Below are 21280 nucleotides of genomic sequence, written 5' to 3' on the forward strand. Positions count from 1 at the left end.
TGTTCAATCAAATGTAGCTGCAAATTATAGCCATGTTAAATCCTTTCAGTTATTGTTGTTACAACTCGTTGCATGAGCACAGGAAAAACAATAATGTGTGCTTATAATGAAATAACTGTGCCAACTTTGAAATAAGTGTGCCTTTCATTTTCACTGAATAGTTCATATTTTAGAAGACTTGCCTTTCCATTTTTGAAGGCCCATTTCCTTTAGCATTATTTAAACTGACTTTGAAATATTCAGAAATAGCTTATTGTTCCATGTCTTCATACATTGCATGATTGTCTTTATGCAGAACAGAAATAACACACGATGGAAATGAATTCTGAAGAGTTTATCAATTTAATTTCACTTTTGTCTCCATTCTGTTCTACCGTAAATGTAGATTTAATAATGTTTACTGTAATAGGTGTGGGGATTCCACCAATGCTGAAAATAGACAAAGTGAGTTTTCATATAATATTTAGTAATAATATATTATTGGACAACGTATAAAAATAACTGCTGACTTACATTTCACTTTGAATACAGAGTTTGGTGGAAGGGTTATACAGCATTTAATGGCAACTCACAGGTCTAAGGTCCTGGGTTTGAGGCCAGTTAGCGTTACTTTGTGAATATTTCTTTGAATGTCATCTTTCTGTGTTTGCATGAGCTTCTCTGTGTTTTTTTTAGTCCCTCTGGATTCTATGGATTGACTACGTGACCCTACCACAGAAGAAAAGTGGTTATTGAAATTCAAAGAATGAATATGAATGTCTGTTTATGTAGTAATTTAAATTGTGTTCAGCAAAGTAAAAAGTGCTTTACATACAGGTATGCATGAACTCATGAACTACTTTTTAAGCTAATCTGTATGTTATACTTACTTACTCTCTCTCTCCCTCCCTCTCTCTCTCTCTCTCTCTCTCTCTCCCTCCCTCTCTCTCTCTCTCTCTCTCTCTCTCTCCCTCCCTCTCTCTCTCTTTCTCCCCAAACTCTCCCCCCTCTCACTCCCTCCCTTTCTCTCTCTCCCTCCCTCCCTCCCTCCTTCTCTCTCTCTCTCTCTCTCTCTCTCTCTCTCTCTCTCTTTCTCCCCATCTCTCTCCCTCTTTCTCCCTCTCTGTCTCTCTCGCTCTCCCCCCTTTCCTTCCGTCATTCCTTCCTTTTTTCTTTCTTTCTTTCTTTTTTCTTCCTTCCTTTCTTCCTTCCTTCCTTTCTTTCTTTCTTTCTTTCATTCTTTCATTCTTTCTTTTTCCTTTCTTCCTTCCTTTCTTTATTTCTTTATTTATTTTTCTTTCCTTCCTTCCTTCCTTCCTTCCTTTTTTCTCTTTCTTTCTTTCTTTCTTTCTTTCTTTCTTTCTTTCTTTCTTTCTTTCTTTCTTTCTTTCTTCCTTCCTTCCTTCTTTCCTTCTTTCCTTTCTTCCTTCTCCTTGCAGCCTGGAGACTTGTATTTTGATGAGTGTTTAGTAACCCGGAAGTTTCTTCTACATTGTTTCTTGCCCGAAGCTGGTTCAAAAATGGCAGATGTCAGAACCCGATGGATCACCTGCGTGCCGTTCATTTTGTTCGGATCTTTGGTGATCTCCTAGAGCCTGTGGAGTTTACAGCGGACAGTCACGTTGACCTTTTCCGTGTTATCCCTAATTATTTGCGGTATATCATTCTGACCTCGCGCGACTTGTTGCTAAGCAAACTGGCTAATCCGAAATTTGTAAACATCCGCTAGCTAGCGATTTATTCCCCTGGCTAGCTAAGCTAACGGTCTAAAAAATGGCCACTATGGAGAAATTAATGAAAGCTTTCGAGTCGCTTAAATCATTCCAGCAACAACAGCAAGGCCCGCTGTCTGCAGAGGAACTTGTTCAAAAACAGTAAGTAAATATTTTAGATTTTCACCAAGCATAAAATTTATATTGCTAGCTAGTTGGCTAAAGTGTTGACATCGCTAGCTTATCCTAGCTGTGTTTACATGACACTTATAGCTCTGTGGCTTGTAATTCTGCTCCAGAAATAACGTTATAACATTAAATCTCTCTCTCTCTCTCTCTCTCTCTCTCTCTCTCTCACACACACACACACACACACACGCATACACACAGTTAACCAGATAAAGCACTCATTTGACAGCGTTATGAGATGTGTGGACTAGAGCAGGGGAAAATAAGGACCAGGACCTACTGATATATTCCAGATGTTTGACATTTCATATTTTGCATCAACATCTTGCAAGATGTAAAATCTATTTAAAAGTGCAATAGTCCATATTTTTAATTTCATACTATCACGATTAACTTGATGATTAGTAATGATAGTTTAAGCCATTGAGTCAGAACAACTTTTCAAATAACGAAAAGATTAGAAAAACGCTGTTTGGAAATTGTTTGTTTTGGATTTGATTTGTATTATTCTCCTGTCTGTCATTCTATAGACACGCCCCCAACACCTCTGTCCTTCTATAGACACGCCCCCAACACCTCTGTCCTTCTATAGACACGCCCCCAACACCTCTGTCCTTCTATAGACACGCCCCCAACACCTCTATCCGTCTGTAGACATGCCCCCAACACCTCTATCCGTCTGTAGACACGCCCCCAACACCTCTGTCCTTCTATAGACACGCCCCCAACACCTCTGTCCTTCTATAGACACGCCCCCAACACCTCTGTCCTTCTATAGACACGCCCCAACACCTCTGTCCTTCTATAGACACGCCCCCAACACCTCTGTCCTTCTATAGACACGCCCCAACACCTCTGTCCTTCTATAGACACGCCCCAACACCTCTGTCCTTCTATAGACACGCCCCCAACACCTCTTCCCACACTCGTACGTCGTTATGAGAAGTTGCATGTATATAGAGCTATAACTTTTAATTAGGTTATTTAAATGACTTGGCTCAGTCCGTGTTATAGATTTAACAAGCAAATATGTCTATGTTGATTGATCTAAAGCAAATACTTGTATATACAGTGTATAAGTGTATATCTCATCACACCTCACATCTCATCACATCACATATCTCATCACATCACATATCTCATCACATCACATCATATATCTCATCACATCGCATCTCATATCTCATCTCATCACATCTCAGCATATCTCATCACATCACATCTCATATCTCATCACATCACATATCTCATCACATCACATCATATATCTCATCACATCGCATCTCATATCTCATCTCATCACATCTCAGCATATCTCATCACATCACATCTCATATCTCATCACATCACATCTCATCACATCACATCTCATATCTCATCACATCACATATCTCATCACATCACACCTCATATCTCATCTCATCACATCATATATCTCATCACATCGCATTTCATATCTCATCACATCTCATCACATCTCAGCATATCTCATCACATCTCATATCTCATCACATCACATCTCATATCTCATCACATCTCATCACATCTCATATCTCATCACATCACATCTCATATCTCATCACATCACATCTCATATCTCATCACATCTCATCACATCTCATCTCATAGCATATCATATCTCATCACATCTCATACCTCATCACATCTCATATCTCATCTCATCACATCACATCTCATCTCATAGCATATCATATCTCATCTCATAACATCTCATATCTCATCTCATCACACCTCATATCTCATCACACCTCATATCTCATCTCATCACATCACATCTCATCATATCTCATCTCATCACATCACATCTCATCATATCTCATCTCATCACATCTCATCTCATAACACCTCATATATCATCCCATCACATCCCATCACACCTCGTATCACATCTCATCACATAACATGTCATAACATCTCACATCTCGCATCACACCACATCACATCTCATACCACACCACATCACACCACACCACATCACATCTCGCATCACACCACATCACATCTCACATCACACCACACCACACAACACCACATCACATCTCACATCATGTCTCGCATCACACCACATCACATCTCACACCACACCACACCTGCTGTGCTGAGGAGACCACAGTAGGAACTCAAAATTACATAAAATCTTAGTAAGTGTCACTTTGCTAAGTGTCACAGAGTGATCAGATTTCTGACTGTGGGTTTTATTTTAAACATGATTTGCACGTCATAGTTTATGTCCATGTTTAGACTCATGCGGCGTGTGGTTCTTTGCTCAAATAAGTGCATTTTCATGATATCTGTTTTCATAAAGCAGACATTTTGCCATGATTTAACCTACTGATTAGGAGTGTTTAATGTTTATCAATGTACTGTGCTCGAGCCTGGGACTGATTTTTTTACACTGATTAATTGATATCAGTGAGCTTTCTTAGCAGGTCTGCATATTATTTCAGAGCATGTCTGTACAGCAGCCTACTGAATTTTCATCTCTTATACACATGTAATAAATGCTTAACAGTGTATTAGGTGAAATTACAAGAAGAACACACAACAGATCATACTGTTATATGAATCTAATCCAAACACAAGTGCATTATTTTAATATAACTTCATGGTCTTAAGGGTGTTGTTTTGCTTATACCAGATTGATTTGATGTTGATTTCAGTCTTCATTTTAATGGTTTATCTTTAGATTTAATGTTGTCACATGCATGAGATACAAGATAATTCCACATCTCTCCCTCTCCCTTTCTCGTCTTACTGAAGAACAGAAAACAGAAACTCCTCTGTCTTTAAGAATTTCCAGAGCTGGGACAATTAGACTCTTAGAAAGCGCTTAAACTCAAGACTCCTTCTATAAATGTGAAAATATGAAAATTATATTTGTTATTAGTTTAGACTCCTAGACTATAGAACAATAACATTTTAGACGCAACAGCTCAATATAATCTTAAACTTTGTTACTGCCAGGTCTACTGACTGAGCCATGCTGTTATACAGAAATAATGCTCTCCCTTTAGGTTCGGTGTCTCTGGATGATGTTTCAAAAAACATTTCACACATCGTCTCTATCACGCTCATAAATTAACATAGGATAAGCGCCTTACTGCAGTGTTATTTTCCATACAAACCTGGATGTTTGCAGCACATTATACATCATATATTGTTTTTATAACATTCTCAATGTGAATAAAGAGAACATATGATCATTTAATTGAAATTTTTTTTAAATCTAACATTGGGCGATTTGAGGAAACTACAGAGAAATTACTGATCACTATTTCATTACTAGAAATTTATTTTGACTTTAAGGACCATTGAATAGCAACGTTTAACTTCTTTAATGTATAAAATAACGTATAAGCGTATACAGTAAAAGTAAAACGATGTAAAACGTTTGGTCCCCTCATATGTTTTTAGATTGCTGCAGTAAGCTTTAAGTGCTTTTCATTTTTCTCTTCAGGAAAAAAGATCTTGCAACAACCAAAAAGGACCGAGTGACTCATTGTTTGACGATATGTGAGAACATCGTAGCACAGTCTCTGAGGTAGGAGGCAATCTCCCAACCGCTGCATTTTAGTTTCTAGTTAACTGGCACCCGTTCTGCCACCTTTAGTAACACAGCAAGACAGAATAATCTTGCACCTATGTTTGAGTTTGTCACTGAGGAGTTTGGAGATCCGAACCAGACACTTAATTCCTTGTGTCTTTAATACTGAAGGAGGGAAGAATCTTATCATCTTATCATGTCTTATCTTACCTGATTGAACATTTTAGGATATTAATATATGTATATGTGAATATGAACGGCTGATTTATTCTGGGGCTCAGTTTAAGATGGATTAAAATGCCATGCTGGTTAAAGGGCAGCTCAGCAGACATTAATATCCTCCGTATGATGACAGACAGCATGGTGCTGTATGAAAATTCAGAAGTGTATCAATTCACTACAAGCTTAGCAACTCTTCCTAAGAAAACACTTATTCCACTTGTACCAAGCCATGAAAAAGACCAAGTCAGATTAACGTATCTACATCATACTGACCGTTAAAGAGATTCTGATTCCGATTATGTCTCTCTCACGTACGACGGCTCTGGCACCAGGACTTCGCCAGAGTTCCAGAAACTTCTGGGAATCGCAATGGAAATGTTCCTGCTGTGCAGCGATGACAAAGAGTCCGACGTCAGGATGGTTGCAGATGAGTGTCTGAATAAAATCATTAAAGTGAGTTCTTCCATGCTTCTATTTCCTGAAGTCTGTGCTTTATTTTTTCTTTTTTCTTTTTTCTTTTAAGCAGATGTCTTATTTAATGATTGGATTCCTTCCTTCCTTTTTTTTATGCATTTATTTATTTATTTTTTGAAAACCTATCGATATGAAATAAAGCAGAATGAAGAAAAATATCTTCATTCACTGCATTCTCTCAACAGGCATTGATGGATTCCAACTTGCCTCGATTGCAGCTTGAGCTTTATAAAGAGATTAAAAAGGTACAGTAGATGTTTTCACCTCAGTAAAATGGATCCCATGTTCATTGTTCATCACCTTTATGAAAGATAACGGTTAATGATATGGTTTTTGTTTTTCACTGATTGTATGTTAAAATATTAGAAATATTTGTGGACCCTGTTGCATATCCAGTGCATATTAATATTGTTTGTTTGAACTTCTAAGCTATGTTTAACATTGTTTTTTTAGTGGAAGGCTGGAAATGCATTCAAATGTTATGAACTTCACATTCTTCTGTCTGTTTTTTTTTTTTTCTTCCAGAACGGTGCCTCTCGGAGCCTGCGGGCGGCGCTGTGGAGGTTTGCTGAGCTCGCTCATCTCGTGCGTCCGCAGAAATGCAGGTACGACAATCAGGTTGCACTTTGTTTTTATGTACCTATGTAAAATTGGCTGCAGATGATTAATGTGTCCTCTAGATATTAATGTGTCCTCTGGAATTGCTCTAGAGTATTTTGTGTTTGCTGTGGAAAAATGCCTGACTTTGCACCCGTTTGCTCAAAATTTGTGGAGATTTTTGAATGTCTTGTGATGACGGCGCATGATGTGCCTTGACCCAATTCTGCAGTAATTCTTTAAAAATTGCAAGCTCCTCCGAATAATGTGGAATTTGCTTTATTTTATGTTAATCGTCTTGAATTTACTGCCAGTACTTTGTAAGTTCGTGAGTAGATTTCTATAACATGTAAATACATATTTGTACGTATTTGGCGTCTTTGTACTCTCTTGTCTCAGGCCGTATCTGGTGAACCTGCTGCCCTGCCTGACACGGATCACTAAGCGCCAAGAGGAGACGGTGCAGGAAACTCTGGCTTCCTCCATCCCTAAAATCATGGCAGCCCTTGGGAACTTTGCCAACGACACCGAGATCAAGGTCCAATACCTCTCTAACTCTAGTGAAGAACAAAATGATTTATACTGATGTTATTGTTTTTCATAGTGAGTACTTTTTTTTGTCTTAAAAGCTCCTCAGCTCAGAAATCAGGAGTTTTTATTTACAGTATCATGTAGCATTGCATTCTGTATGCTTTTTTTTTAAAGGCAGTCGAAGTGCTTGGAATTTTCTGAGCAAGTTCTTCTCCACAATTCCAGACTCACAATGGAGCTTCAGCTTAATAGCTAGCCCTTTTAGTATCCACTGAAATGTGTGTAATAGACATGTGAGCTTGTGACTGTAATGCAGGGGATCAGCTGGGGATCTAATATGTTTTTTGGCTTCAGCGTGGTTGGCGTCTTGGCCGTCTCAGATTCCAGGCATGAGCTCATGAGGGTGACATCATATTCTAAATGTGGAGCGTGACTCATTCAGTTATCCATGATCTCCTTCTCTCCCACTCTTCCCTCTCTCCCCTCTCTCCCTCCTCCTACTGACTCTCTCTTGCTCTGTCTTACTCATTCACACACTTTACCTAGCACTTTCCATTTAGAGTTGTGAAGGATTTATCCCATAATATTGGTGTTATTTCGTAAGAGATTCTCATTATATTTGTGATGAATTAGACGGACACTTAAAATACGTCTCACCTTTTGGTCGAAATATAAATCTTATAAAAATAGATTTATAGGCATGAGTAGAAATAAAAATGAGTGAACAGAGGCTAGTTAATCATCGCAGTGGAAGGGATTAGAGAATAGGGAAATGAAAAGGCGTCATAAATCAGTCAATGGCTGTAAAGTTTGTGGCATGAAAATGCCCAGAACTGCTGTCAGGGAACTAAATGAAGAAGAGCTGGAGCTTGTATGAACCTGCCTGGAGGAGGATGCAAGTGTATTTTGCCTCCACACACAGTATAAGCCATGTCTTTGTTTTAAACACAAGCATACGTTCCTGGAGTTTGCTAAAACCTGCTGGTGGAGGTGAATGATTTGTATTATATCATGATGTCCCCAAAAGCACCAGGAGATTTTAAATGAAGGCTTAGCTGCCTAAAGCTTAGCTGCCTGGTCGGATCTTTCAGAATGATCCAAATGAAATGCAATATATACAATCCATATAAAAAAATTCAATGACACTAGACTGCAGACTAAAGATTTGATCTAGTGACCAAAACCCCCTGAAAACCTGTAAGTGAACTGAAGAGGAGTCCATAAGACAGGACCTAGGACCATAGAGGATCTGGAGAGATGTTGTTCCTTTCTCTGTATTCTCTACTCTGATTAGGCATTATTGAGATTACTGCTATAAGAATACTGGTAAAAATGTGCTGGCACCAATAAATGTGAATATCTCATTTTAGATATGTATTAAAAAAAATTTCCTGCCCCTAACCTTTTTTTTCCACATAGGTTTATCAAGGGTGCTGATCATTTCGGCGCTGAAATTGATATAAACGTTTGTTACTTTATGTGTCGTTAATGAGGAAAAGTAAATGCACACCTTTTAAACTGTGCTTAGTAAGTGGGGCTGGGCAGTTCTTTGGAGACTGAACATGTGTGTGTGTGTTTGTGTGTGCATTTGTAGGTGCTTCTAAAAGCCTTTGTGGCAAATCTGAAGTCCAGCTCTCCCACTATCCGTCGCACGGCGGCTAGTTCAGCTGTCAGCGTTTGTCAGCACTCACGCAGAACCAACTACTTCTACACGTGGCTCCTTAACGTGCTGCTAGGTATGACACACACACTCACACACTCACACACACATTACTCCAACATCCATGCCTATACATATCTCAGCGTTGAGATTTTTCCCTTTCTCATTCTCTTAACACATTCTCTCCACTTCTCTGTTTTCTGTTCTTTCTTAGGTCTGGTGGTGCCAGTGGATGAGGAACATTCAAGCCACCTTATTTTGGGTGTGCTGTTAACCCTGCGCTACCTGATGCCCCTACTGCAGCAGCAGGATGCCAGCACTAGTCTGAAAGGCAGCTTCGGCGTCATGCGAAAAGAAGCTGACATCTCACCCACGCCTGAACAGCTGGTCCAGGTACGATGGCGTTATAAAGGGTGTTTCATTTTGTGAATGGGTTTGTTATTGTTCATTTAGAGAGTATATTGAACATCTGTTTACACAAATCCTCAGTCTTTATATTAGTCAAGTTGTGTGTCTCCAATCAGGTGTATGAGCTGACGCTGCACTACACACAGCACCGTGATCATAACGTGGTAACTGCATCTCTAGAGCTTCTGCAACAGCTGTTCCGTACTCCATCACCTGAGCTCCTAAACACACTCATAATTCCTGGCAAAATCGCACACACCCGTGTCTTCAGAGAGGAGATGGAGAGCCGTGCACGCAGCGGGAGCATCGTTGAGCTCATTGGTACTTTGTTCCGTTATTTATGAAATCGATGTCTGCCTTTGTGATATAGAGCCTTCGAATATGGTGTTTTATTACATCATGAGCTTTCTATTAAATGATATTAAGGACAGGCACTCTGTAAGTGATCATATATAAGTTGGTCATAAACGTATTCAGTAAATTAGCTTATAAAAGATAATACATTTCACCTGTAGCAGCCAAGTCTGATATGAGTAATCACATTAGTAACAGGATGTTGCCTAGTGTTGTTTTATTCAGCTTTGACCCTGCATTTTATTATCTTTTTGGTTTTAAAAGTGCACAGATCTGTTTACAGTATATTTACATTAAAGTCTGTTCCTATAGAGTGATTATAAACAATCATTACTTTTTTGTTAGCTGTTAATTTGACAAAAAATATGCAGCTTGTCATGTTACAAAGAAAGCAAAGAATTCCATCCTGAAGACTTTCCTGTGTCAGAAAGTTCTGCTTTACCTCCGACTGTTACAAACAACCGACACTAGAGACTAGAGGTCTTCACGGGTCCACTTGGATCCGAAAACCCGAGGCCTGACCCGAGACCCGAGCGGGTTCGGGTCTAAAAGTTTCACGTGTGCCTCGGACACGGGTCGGGTATAATAATAGCGGCATCGAGTCTCGGGTAATTTAAAATGAATGCGTTTTTACCAAACGGACCCGAGAAGACCCAAACTTGAACGACAAATTGGTTGTGGAGTTTTTTTCTGTCTGACTGGTGCGTGCAGGCCTGCATCGGTGTGTGCAACATTCGGGTCCAGTCGGGTTAAAAAAAATTGCCAACCGGTCGGGTTGGACTCGGGTCTAATTTTTTTGGGTTTGTCTCGGGTCGGGTCTTTCTTAAAAAACGTAAAAAGTGATTCGGGTCACTTCGGGTCGGGTACATTTCTTTAGACCCGAGAAGACCTCTACTAGAGACTCCTTCTATAGATGCTCACACAAAATTTCAACGATCACACTTTTTTGTTGGTCGACTGTTCTTCATATGAATCCATGCACGAGATGATGTAATGGAAATAAATAAAGCTTTAGCACTAACCTATTTGAGCAAATGTCACCTGCTTCTTATTAATCAGACAAAACCTCACTGTGGTATGAATGAAATGGCAAAGTTTTCACAAAGATTCCCACAAAGTAAAATTCTGGTGTGCAATCTATTTTAACACACAGCTCCTAACATCTCTAACAGTGTTTCTTGCCTTGCATACACTGTATGTTCCTCATAACTTGCATGTGACTTTGGATTAAATATTTGTATTATTCCACTTCATGGCCTTCTGGAAAACTCATATCATCATCTGATTTCAGTTCCTTCTTCTCTGCTCTTTGTCTTGACCTAATCTCTAACTGTCTAAACTCCATTTCCTTTGGTTTCTGGGCCTTTTTGCTGCTCTCGCTACTTCCTGTTGCATGCGCACAGCTGGTGGATCAACATCCAGTCCACTCGTCCTCAGGAAACCGAAAGGTGACGTCCTGCTTGACCTTTGAACCTTTATATCACTAACCCTTTTAATTCCATCACCATTTTAATAGAAACATCTAGAAATATAGCTGTAGAATTGTCAGTAATTTGTCATTTGCATATTTGTGTACCAGAGTTGTTACAATGGATAGTTGTCTTGATAAAGCATGTCATATTAAAGTATGTTATTTTTTGGCCTCGCTTCAGCAGCTTATCAGTTATTGAAGGGCAATGGAGCGTTTACATTGAGGCTTGATGTTGTTTAATTTTGTGCATAATATTCACTACAGCACATAGCACTCTTTGTGGTCATTTCACCTCCATGCTTTAACCGTTTCAGGAAAAATCCTGTCAGGGGAAGAGGAGGGTCTGGAGGATGATCCTGAGAAGGCAGAGGTGACGACAGGCTCCTTTACAGGTAGGACGTAAGACCTTAAATAGACTTCAGTATGTCCATGCAATAAATAACATAAGGAGTAAAGCACGTGGAGCATGATGTTTTAGAAACGTTATCAATTTGACGTGGTGAAGAGAGTTATTTGTTTTCCTTTAGCAGCGCAACCTAAACTGTTTATTTTTCAGCCATTAAACTGTTTATTAAAAGAAGACAAGTCATGCTTTCACCCATTTATAGTTCAATAAGTTAATCACTTGTGTTATATATATATATAAACTATGTTTATAGAGCTATAAACAGTTCCTTTACCTGCATGTTTTTCTCTGTCATGTTAATGTGACAGATAAACAGTGTTTTATGTAACTGAGAAACAAAATGTCTTAAAGACTTTCCTTCATTGGGCAACAGTAAATATTCCTTCCATAAATGTTAAATATTAATGTCTGTTTATTATTAGGTTCCTGCGAATGGTCTGTTGCTAAAGAAAGGAAAACTGTTGCAGTATATAATTCTTCGATTTTATATGAAAATGAATCTACTCCTTCTATCCAAACAGATTTGAGAACTCAACAGTTCCTTGTTCATTCATCAGTTCATTAGACTGTGTAAAGCACAATGCATTGTGTTTATTTATCTTTTGAACACCTGCAGCCTCTGTGGGAGCAGAAAGCTCCAGCGATGCCGCCTCGTCATCAGGCGTGGCATCCCTCAGCCAGGCTGACATCATCACAGAGCAGCCGCGCTCTTCCCAGCATGCCCTGCAGCCAGGCGACTCTGTAGACCTGAGTGCGTCTTCAGAACAAGGGGGCGGACCTGACACACCGGACGACGAAGACGAAGACATTCTGAGTCGCAGCTCAAGCAGTGCCGCCAGGGTCGTAGGCGCCACCACCGACTTGCACAGCGAGACCAATCCTCCTTCAGCGGGTGCAGGGTCATCGTCGCCTCCTAGCGACAGCTCCCAGACCACCACAGAGGGGCCGGATTCGGCAGTGACGCCCTCGGACTGCGCAGAGCTCGTAAGATACACTTCCTTCCACACCGACAGCGAGACCTCTTCATCCACAGCCTCCTCTTCCACCTCCTCTTCCATATCTTCTTCTTCTTCTTCTTCCTCTTCTGCCGTCTCCTTCGCTAGCAGTAGTGACAAGGTCAGCAGGTGGCAGAATGAGGGTTATGCCTTAATCTTCCCCTCCTTCTGTCTGAGCTCATCTGCATTATTTTAAAATAAATCTTTCTTTCCTCTGCACGCACATGTTGCACAGAAAGCACAGAAATTCAGTCAAGTGCTTTTTTGTTTGTTTGTTTGTTTTGTTTGTTTTAATTAGTTTTCACTTTCACCCTAAAAGAAGTGTTCAGAAATGTCTCTCTTAATAAATGTATACTATTAATTCTGACCTTCAGCATGAAGCATGATGATGAGATCTTTTTTTTGGGTATTTGGATTCTAGCACTCAGAATGCATGTTTGTGCATCTTTGAGGTTTATAAAAAAACGGGATATACGTTAATTTTCTGAACAGAGTGTACAATCTTTAGCTGAATATTTTCATCGAATCTATTACCGTAATTTCCGGACTTGAGCGCACCTGAATATAAGCCTCACCCACTGAATTTTAAAAAAATTATTATTTTGAACATAAATAAGCCGCACATGTCTATAAGCCGCAGGTACCTACAGGTACATTGAAACAAATTAACTTTACACAGGCTTTAACGAAACACGGCTTGTAACAAAAATAAATAGGCTTTAATGAAACACGGCTTGTAACAAAAAATAAAAAATTAGCAGTAAACAGTAGCCTACCAAGAAAGTCATTGGTCACTATCTTCCTCCTCCTGTGCACTGAAACCACTGAAGTCATCTCCTTCGGTGTCGGAGTTAACCCGTTTGGCAATTTCATTGGTCTAATGAAAGCTTCATGCCTCCAAAAAACTGAGCACGTCACAGAATGTGTGTTTTTTTTTTTTTTAAAAAATGTAAAAAATCCATATATTAGCCACGTCATTGTTTAAGCCGCAAGGTTCAAAGCGTGGGAAAAAAGTTGCGGCTTATAGTCCGGAAAATACGGTAGTGCATTTGTCTCTGAAGTTTGCAAACTGGAATATCCTGATTATCTAAATGAACATGTATATCAGTTTTTGTGTTATTTTGTCTTTATGCTTGCGTATGTGGCCATGATTGTCTTTAAATGGTGTTGTGTTTGTGGTTTCTGATGCTGTGTGTATGTGTGTGTGTAGGTGTTTGATGGCAGTGAGAGTCAGTACTCAGGGATGCAGATAGGCACTCTGCAGGATGAAGAAGAGGAAGGGGCAGCTCCTGTCCCTGATGAAGCTCCAGAGTCTTTGGCTCATTCTGTGCTGGGTACGAATCCCATTCAATCAGCATGCACTTTCTACCAATACACAGTCACCCTAAACATCTTGGCCTTATCAATGCAATTTCTGAACCTTCATACTGCTTTTTAGTACCACAAAATATGACCCTAAAAACATTGTCAGTACAGTTTTACCAAACAGAATGTTTCACGTAGCTCATTTATTTATATTAAAATAAAACTTTATCTTATTATTTAATCTAATCTAATATTATCTGACCTGATCTGATTTCGCCTGCAAAACTACATGCACAGTCTGGTTCTCTTTTAAATAATTAAAATGTGTGGTGGTTTGTATTTGTTTGCCAGCACTGAGTAAGCCTCACCTACTGGAGGGTAAAGGCCACAACAGACAAGCTTCTGATAGCAGTGTTGATCGCTTTATACCAAAGGATGAGGTTCTGGAGCCAGTGGACCTTGATAACAAGGTTAAAATAAGCACAAACACCCGAAGTACAATGTTAAATTATAAATACAAACACATATAAAGGCATGAATGATCACATGTATGCTTTATTATGTGTGCTATAATCTTAAGCATGCTTTCTGGCTTGTTTATCGGTAGTATGAAAGAGTTTTATAGTCTGTTGTTATCTGCGTGTCGTAGCTGTCTAGAATTAAAGGGGACATCGGACACTACACTGATCCTGCAGAGGCGCCGCTGATGCACTGTGTGAAGCTGCTGTCTGCCTCCTTCCTGCTCACTGGACAGAGAAACGGTAAACACAGCAAGAACATAACCCATTCATTGTGTTTTAAAAGAGCTGTAACACCCGAGTAGGAATTCAGGGATAAATGTGCGCAAATTAAATTTTGGTCCAGAAGTGTACAGCAGTTTCTGACGTTTTATATTGACAGCATGTGCATGTGCTTCACAGGGCTGGTTCCTGATAAGGAGGTTCGTGTGAGCGTGAAGGCTTTAGCTGTCAGTTGTGTAGGTGCAGCAGCAGCTCTTCTCCCTGAAACCTTTTTTAACAAACTCTACCTGGAGCCCCTGGATGGACAACAGACAAATGGTAAGAAACTTAAATATGTTCTGAATATAATTCTATGCCTTGATGCCCAATGATGCCTGAGATAGGCACAGGCTCCCCGTGATCCGAGGATAGTTCGGATAAGCGGTAGAAAATGAATGAATAAAATGAATGAATGTAATTCTATTACAAAAGGCTAATGTGACACAACAACCTGTTTTTTGATTTTAACTGATTGCTTTGTTGTTCTGCACACTCAACAAATCCAAATGAATGATATTTAACACAATTATACGCCCTAATTGCACTTCACTACTCTGTAAGGATGATTGGCGTGTTGTTATAACGCTGCACACAATAACAATTAACCTACAATCATTTCTTTCTTTTCCCTGTCAGATGCATGCAGCTCCACAACTCACCATTGAGTTGCCCATAATGATTGTCAGCATGTTAAGATACATTTGTGCTTATTGTGTGGACAAAATGAACTCTAATATGTCCTGGGCTGTTTGTTTAACAGAGCAGCAGTATATCAGTGACATTCTGCTGTACATTAAGCACGGGGATCCTCAGATTAGAGGAGCTACAGCCATACTGTGTGGAGCTTTGATCCAAGCCATCCTGCTCAAGACTCGCTTCAGCACAGAGTCGTGGCTCACGCGTATCCACAGCACCACTGGTGAGAATCATAGAACCACATGTCCTAAGTCTAAAGACTTTTAGTACTGATTAGGAGAAGCTGCACAGGTTCTGATTAGGAGAAGATGCACTGGAGGAAAAACATCACCCTGAGTCATGTTAATTATGTTTATAGTGACATTTTTAATGGCTTTAGTGTTAAATTGGTAGATTCATTGGTCCAGCGAGAAGTCAACATTTGCGCAAACAAAGTAAATGTATAAGTAGTGCAACGATCACTTTATCTCTTTATCTTACGCATTCTTTCATTTCTCTGTGTCTCAGGAAACAAAGTGTCTCTGGAAGACATTGTACCCTTACTACAACGCAGTCTGAAGGATGAGTCCTCAGTGACGTGTAAGATGGCCTGTTCGGCTGTGAGGGTAAGAACGTGTGCTCGTGTACATGCCGTTGCAATGTAGCCCGTCAGCTCCATGTGCATATAAAACAGGATGTGTGTTTCTTGTTTCAGCATTGTATCATGGCCCTGTGCAGCAGCAGTCTCAGTGAGTTGGGTCTGCAGCTTATCATTGACCTGTTAACCCTGAGGGATTGCTCTTACTGGCTGGTCCGTAACGAGCTTCTAGAAACCCTGGCAGAAGTAGACTTTCGGTAAGACAAATTTAAGCTTAACTCTGCCTCCTTTGTCATACTGATATTAAAATGCTGTTGGTTTGTTATTTGTTTATAAACTTGGTAAATACAGTGGTGTGAAAAAGTGTTTGCCCCCTTCCTGATTTTATCATTTTTTGCATGTTTGTCACACTTTGAAATATGTTCGTCAACAACCTTTTTTTTCCATGACTAAGACGAGACGATGACGAGACTGCACCACTGTCCAAAAATGCTGACTAAGACTAAATTAACATGCATTATTGTTGACGAAAAAAGACGAGGCGAAAATGTTTTGTATAAAATAAAAACTAAGATAAAATCTCTCTTCATTTTCGTCTACAATTGTCTCTGTTTTTTCATCAGCTGTTACGCCTTTAAAATATTCAGAACGAGTTCGTGGCTTCGCGCTGTTCAGTGTGTGAGTAGAAAGAATTCGTCCACACGCCGCTCAAAAAAAACTCCTGAGCGCAAGTCCACCGTCTAGGCAGGCTTTTTGTGTTAAATTATATTTCCTGTCGCTGCGCAGACTCTTTTATTGTACATGAAAGCTTATGTCCCAATGACCGGTCTTTGCATTACGATTAAAGCAGTATCAATAAAGTAAAAAATGTGATGTGCAGTCAAGTTCGAGTAAAACATGTGAAACACTTTTTTTTACTGAAATGTTTATCAGTAATAATCTCAGTAATAATGTTATTTTAAAAAAAAAAAAAAAAGACTACAATTTTTTTTACTAAAACTAGACTAAAGTTAAAAGACTTTTAGTCGGCTAAAACTTGACTTACAAAAAAAGATATGTGAATGTCTAAATATGACTAAAACTAAGAAGGACATTTGGCATAAGACTAAGACTAAATTAAAAATAGGTGACGAAATTAACACTACAGAGTTCCATGACGAAAACCGCTGCTGAGCAAAAAGAACATAAAGGCTTGTCTCAGCTTTGCCAGAAAACATCTTGATGATCCCCAAGACTTTTGGGAAAATACTCTGTGGACTGATGAGACAGAAGTTGAACTTTTGGAAGGTGTGTGTCCCATTACATCTGCCGTAAAAGTAACACCGCATTTCAGAAAAAGAACATCATACCAACAGTAAAATATGGTGGTGGTAGTGTGCTGGTCTGGGAGTGTTTTACTGCTTCAGAACCTGGAAGACTTGCTGTGATAAATATAACAATGAATTCTGCTGTCTACCAAAAAATCAATGTGCGGCCATCTGTTTGTGACCTCAAGCTGAAGCGAACTTGGGGTTCTGCAGCAAGACAATGATCCAAAACACACCAGCAAGTCCACCTCTGAATGGCTGAAGGTAAACAAAATGAAGACTTTGGAGTGGCCTCGTAAATGTCCTGACCTCAATCCTACTGAGATGCTGTGGCATGACCTTAAAAAGGCGGTTCATGCTCGAAAACCCTCCTATATGAGTGAATTACAACAATTCAGATGAGTGGAGCAAAATTTCTCCACAGCGCTGTAACAGACTCAATGCAAGTTAAGGGTGGCCCAACCAGTTTAGGTTTAGGGGACAAACACTTTTTCACACAGGACCATGTAGGTTTAGATTTTGTCTTCCCTTAATAATAAAAATTAAAAACTGCATGTTGTGTTTACTTGTGTTGTCTTTGACTAATATTTAAATTTGATTGATGATCTGAAACATTAAAGTGTGACAAACATGCAAAAAAATAAAAAAAATCAGGAAGGGGGCCAACACTTTTTCACTCCACTGTACACTAACATGTCTACAATTGATTGCAGGTTACTGTGCTTTCTAGAGAGGAAAACAGAGAAGTTGCACAAAGGAGAGCATCATTATACTGGGGTAAGTCTACACACCCCACTCTTACAGTTAATGGTACAGCTTGTGCTGTAGTGTCACTCCTTATGCCTGTAGTACACAGTGCAATCAAACTGCATTGGCTATTTTTGCTTCACTTTGGCACAGTGACAGTTTAACTTGTGTTACTGTGTGTTCTCTGTCTCTCAGTTGTTGCGACTGCAGGATAGAGTCATCAAGGACGTAGTGCTTTACCTTCTCGGTGACGACGATCCACGTGTGCGACATGTTGCGGCATCTATCGTCACGAGGTAAACAACAAATATACCTATGCTCACACTAACAAACAGCAAAGGGACAAGAACAGGGCAGTGACCATTCATGTGATAAGTATATTCACAACACAGAGCTGTGATTTCAACATCACACCTAGCGACATGTAATGTATACAGTGAGGATTTCTCGGTTCTGTGAAAATTAGTTTTAACGATACTTAACAAAGCCAAACAAAGAGGCTCATATGATTCCTCTGACCCATCAGACAAAACCTTTTTTTTTTTTTTTCCCTTTCCCTGCAGATCTACCTAGTTCCAGTCTTCATCTTCTATTACCTACAATCTCTAGTTACATATGGAATGAATTTCTTAGTGCATCTGTAGTGAGTGAATGTATGTAATATGTGTATAGTGAACAACAGTTATATACGAAGGAGTGATTTGTCACTTGCTTGGTTGAATGTGCTTGCTTATTAAATATACCAGGCATTCGCCAACAAGAAGGAGCTCCTTTTTAAGTTAGACTTGATTGGCACACAGTATTTATTATCCTGGTGCATAAAAGGAAAGCTATTGTATGCTCTCTCTCCTGCTAGTTGTGCTACCTGATTTCACTCAGAGGATAGAATGCAGAATTTTTTTTTTCTATTGGGAAAGCCAACATTCTTTGTACGCTGTGAACATCTTTTGTTTTTTTCACTTGTCATTTTAATTCCAGTTGAAATTAAAAACCTCTGTGTGCCTCTTTCCAGGCTGGTGTCTAGGTTGTTCTATGATTGTGACCAGGCTCAGGCAGATCCAGTGGTGGCCATTGCACGTGATCAGAGCAGTGTCTACTTGCAGCTTCTAATGCATGAGACCCAGCCACCATCTCAGTTTACCGTCAGCACCATTACACGGTAAAAACACTTTCGATGCTCTAATGTGACATCACTGTATAACGTTTGAAGGTCACATATTATGAGAGACACCATAACATTGCATATAGCGTAATAATCAATTGTTATATCTAACAGAACCTCTTTTTATTTTTTTATTTTTTTTTTTTTTTTCTTTCCTCCAAATGACATTATTTACTAGGACATATCGAGGTTACAGTCTCTCACCGGGTGTGCCGGATGTTACAGTGGAGAACAACCTTTCCCGTGTGATAACTTCCATCTCTCACGCACTTACCTCCTCCACCTCTAGAGCTCTGACTGTAAGTTTCAGAAGGCTGAGATTTGAGTTCACTTTCCTCTATACAAAGTTTCTTCAAATATACATGAAACTCAGGGCATCGATTTGTCTTGGTTGAGTTTTCTGTTCTCTCCATTCCAGTTTGGCTGCTGTGAGGCACTGTGTCTGCTATCCTTTAGTTTCCCAGTGTGCACCTGGAGCACAGGGTGGCACTGTGGTTTTGTCACCTCCCCTGTGTTCAACTATGGACGTTCCAGCCAGTACCGTAGCCAAGCACGCTCGTACAGGTGAGCAGCGTGTGTACTGTATTTCCTAGAGAGTAGGTCGTTCCTAGAGAGTATGCAGTGGCTGCAAGAAAGCAAAACTGTACCCAAAGCCTGGGATACGTATTTGCATCATGTAAATGTATTAATCAAAGCCTTAACCTGTATATCTGTGCTCTCTGTCTCTCTCTCTAGCCTAGCTCAGAGCCAGAGTGGCAGCAGTGAAGACAGCCGCAGGTCGTTGATTGTGGGCATGGCCAGTATGGTACTGTCCCTGCTCTCTTCTGCCTGGTTCCCACTGGACCTCTCTTCCCATCAGGATGCCTTGATACTGGCTGGAAACCTCCTTGCTGGTACGCCCGTGCCTCCACTGTCACAATAATGACATTAATCAGTGGTTAATTTATTATTTTGTGCTAATGCTATTTTAGCCTGAGCACAAAAATACTGCACATGCAACTTATATTTTAGCAATGTTTGGTACACTGTAGGTGGAAGCGAGAGAATTAATCATTTACTATTTATTAGAATGGGAGGGCAAACAAAAGAATCCCCAATTTTATTACATATTTTATATCTAATTAATATCTGCTTTGTTTGTTTAAAAATAAAATACATTTTATTATTGTCAAGAAATCCTGAGCTGCTTTGAGTCACTCTGATAAATCTATTTGAATGTGTAAAGTTCAGCGTGTCGTAGGGATTGGCAGGAAATCTGTACACCTCCTGCATACACCAGCTCAGATATGTCAGATAACACCATGCCTCATGACAGGACACAGAGGAGTGAGAGAGTGATATAAGAAGACACAGAAAGCCAAAAATCCTAGTTAGGGTTAGAAAAAAATCAATAATAAAAAATCTTACATTTCATTGTTTTCATTTTGAATTCGTTGATACATAAAAGGAGCATGTATGTGTCAAACGGACCATAAAGTTTATCGTTTGTTCTTGTGGGTTTAATATTTGTTGCCTTACCTGTCTGTCTTGCTTCCTTTCTAAAAAAAAAAAAAAATCAAGCTGCTGCACCAAAGTGTATGAAAAGCCCATGGGGTGGTGAGGAAGAGTCTGGCTCTGCTCCCTCCAAACAGGAAGAGGCGTGGCCTGCTCTGAGTGACCGTTCTCTTGTTGCTATGGCAGAGCAATTGTTTACACACTTGCTAAAAGTCCTCAATATCTGTGCACATGTACTGGAGGACATGTCCCCAGGTCCAGCTGTGAAGGTAATACAGTATTATCAGATATTAAGCAGATAGTTCATATTTGCCATTCTGATTACATTTTGAAATTATAAACCACTGTTTGATTTATTTATTTTTATTTACCAGGCTAGCTTGCCATCACTGACCAACACTCCATCCTTGAGTCCAATCAGGCGAAAGGGCAAAGAGAAGGACATGACTGAACCCAGCACCACTCCAATGAGCCCAAAGAAAGGAGGAGAGACCAATGCAGGTAAGATGAGATAAACCATGACACTTTTGCGCCTTTTCCACCAAGGCAGTTTGAGTGCTGGTTCAGAGCCTAATTTAAAATCAGTTATTTCTTTTTGACACCCAAAGCACCAGCTCTGAACCAGGAAAAGTGGCTTTAAAGTAGCATCA

At 39.7% G+C, this 21280-nt stretch overlaps 1 protein-coding gene across 3 annotated transcripts in view; it reads left to right on the forward strand.

The window, feature by feature from the left end:
- The first annotated feature begins 1465 nt into the window (after positions 1–1465).
- The window catches only part of htt (huntingtin), a 46462-nt gene continuing 26647 nt past the window's right edge, over positions 1466–21280 (forward strand). For 2 of the 3 annotated variants that reach the window (XM_060872909.1, XM_060872911.1), the window contains exons 1-27: positions 1466–1853; positions 5359–5442; positions 6000–6120; positions 6327–6386; positions 6667–6746; positions 7138–7276; positions 8864–9005; positions 9144–9322; positions 9454–9658; positions 11095–11139; positions 11477–11554; positions 12185–12552; positions 13774–13897; positions 14220–14338; positions 14518–14629; positions 14789–14926; positions 15408–15566; positions 15851–15948; positions 16038–16177; positions 17941–18004; positions 18170–18270; positions 18987–19133; positions 19315–19435; positions 19555–19700; positions 19872–20029; positions 20697–20899; positions 21005–21131. In XM_060872909.1, coding sequence (XP_060728892.1) covers positions 1753–1853; positions 5359–5442; positions 6000–6120; positions 6327–6386; positions 6667–6746; positions 7138–7276; positions 8864–9005; positions 9144–9322; positions 9454–9658; positions 11095–11139; positions 11477–11554; positions 12185–12552; positions 13774–13897; positions 14220–14338; positions 14518–14629; positions 14789–14926; positions 15408–15566; positions 15851–15948; positions 16038–16177; positions 17941–18004; positions 18170–18270; positions 18987–19133; positions 19315–19435; positions 19555–19700; positions 19872–20029; positions 20697–20899; positions 21005–21131 — 3559 coding nt within the window. In that variant the 5' untranslated portion in view covers positions 1466–1752. The remainder of the gene's footprint in view (positions 1854–5358; positions 5443–5999; positions 6121–6326; positions 6387–6666; positions 6747–7137; positions 7277–8863; positions 9006–9143; positions 9323–9453; positions 9659–11094; positions 11140–11476; positions 11555–12184; positions 12553–13773; positions 13898–14219; positions 14339–14517; positions 14630–14788; positions 14927–15407; positions 15567–15850; positions 15949–16037; positions 16178–17940; positions 18005–18169; positions 18271–18986; positions 19134–19314; positions 19436–19554; positions 19701–19871; positions 20030–20696; positions 20900–21004; positions 21132–21280) is intronic. The other variant, XM_060872912.1, reaches the window with a different exon arrangement.

The sequence above is a fragment of the Tachysurus vachellii genome, chromosome 6 (genome assembly GCF_030014155.1).
Source record: "Tachysurus vachellii isolate PV-2020 chromosome 6, HZAU_Pvac_v1, whole genome shotgun sequence".
Lineage (NCBI taxonomy): Eukaryota > Metazoa > Chordata > Actinopteri > Siluriformes > Bagridae > Tachysurus > Tachysurus vachellii.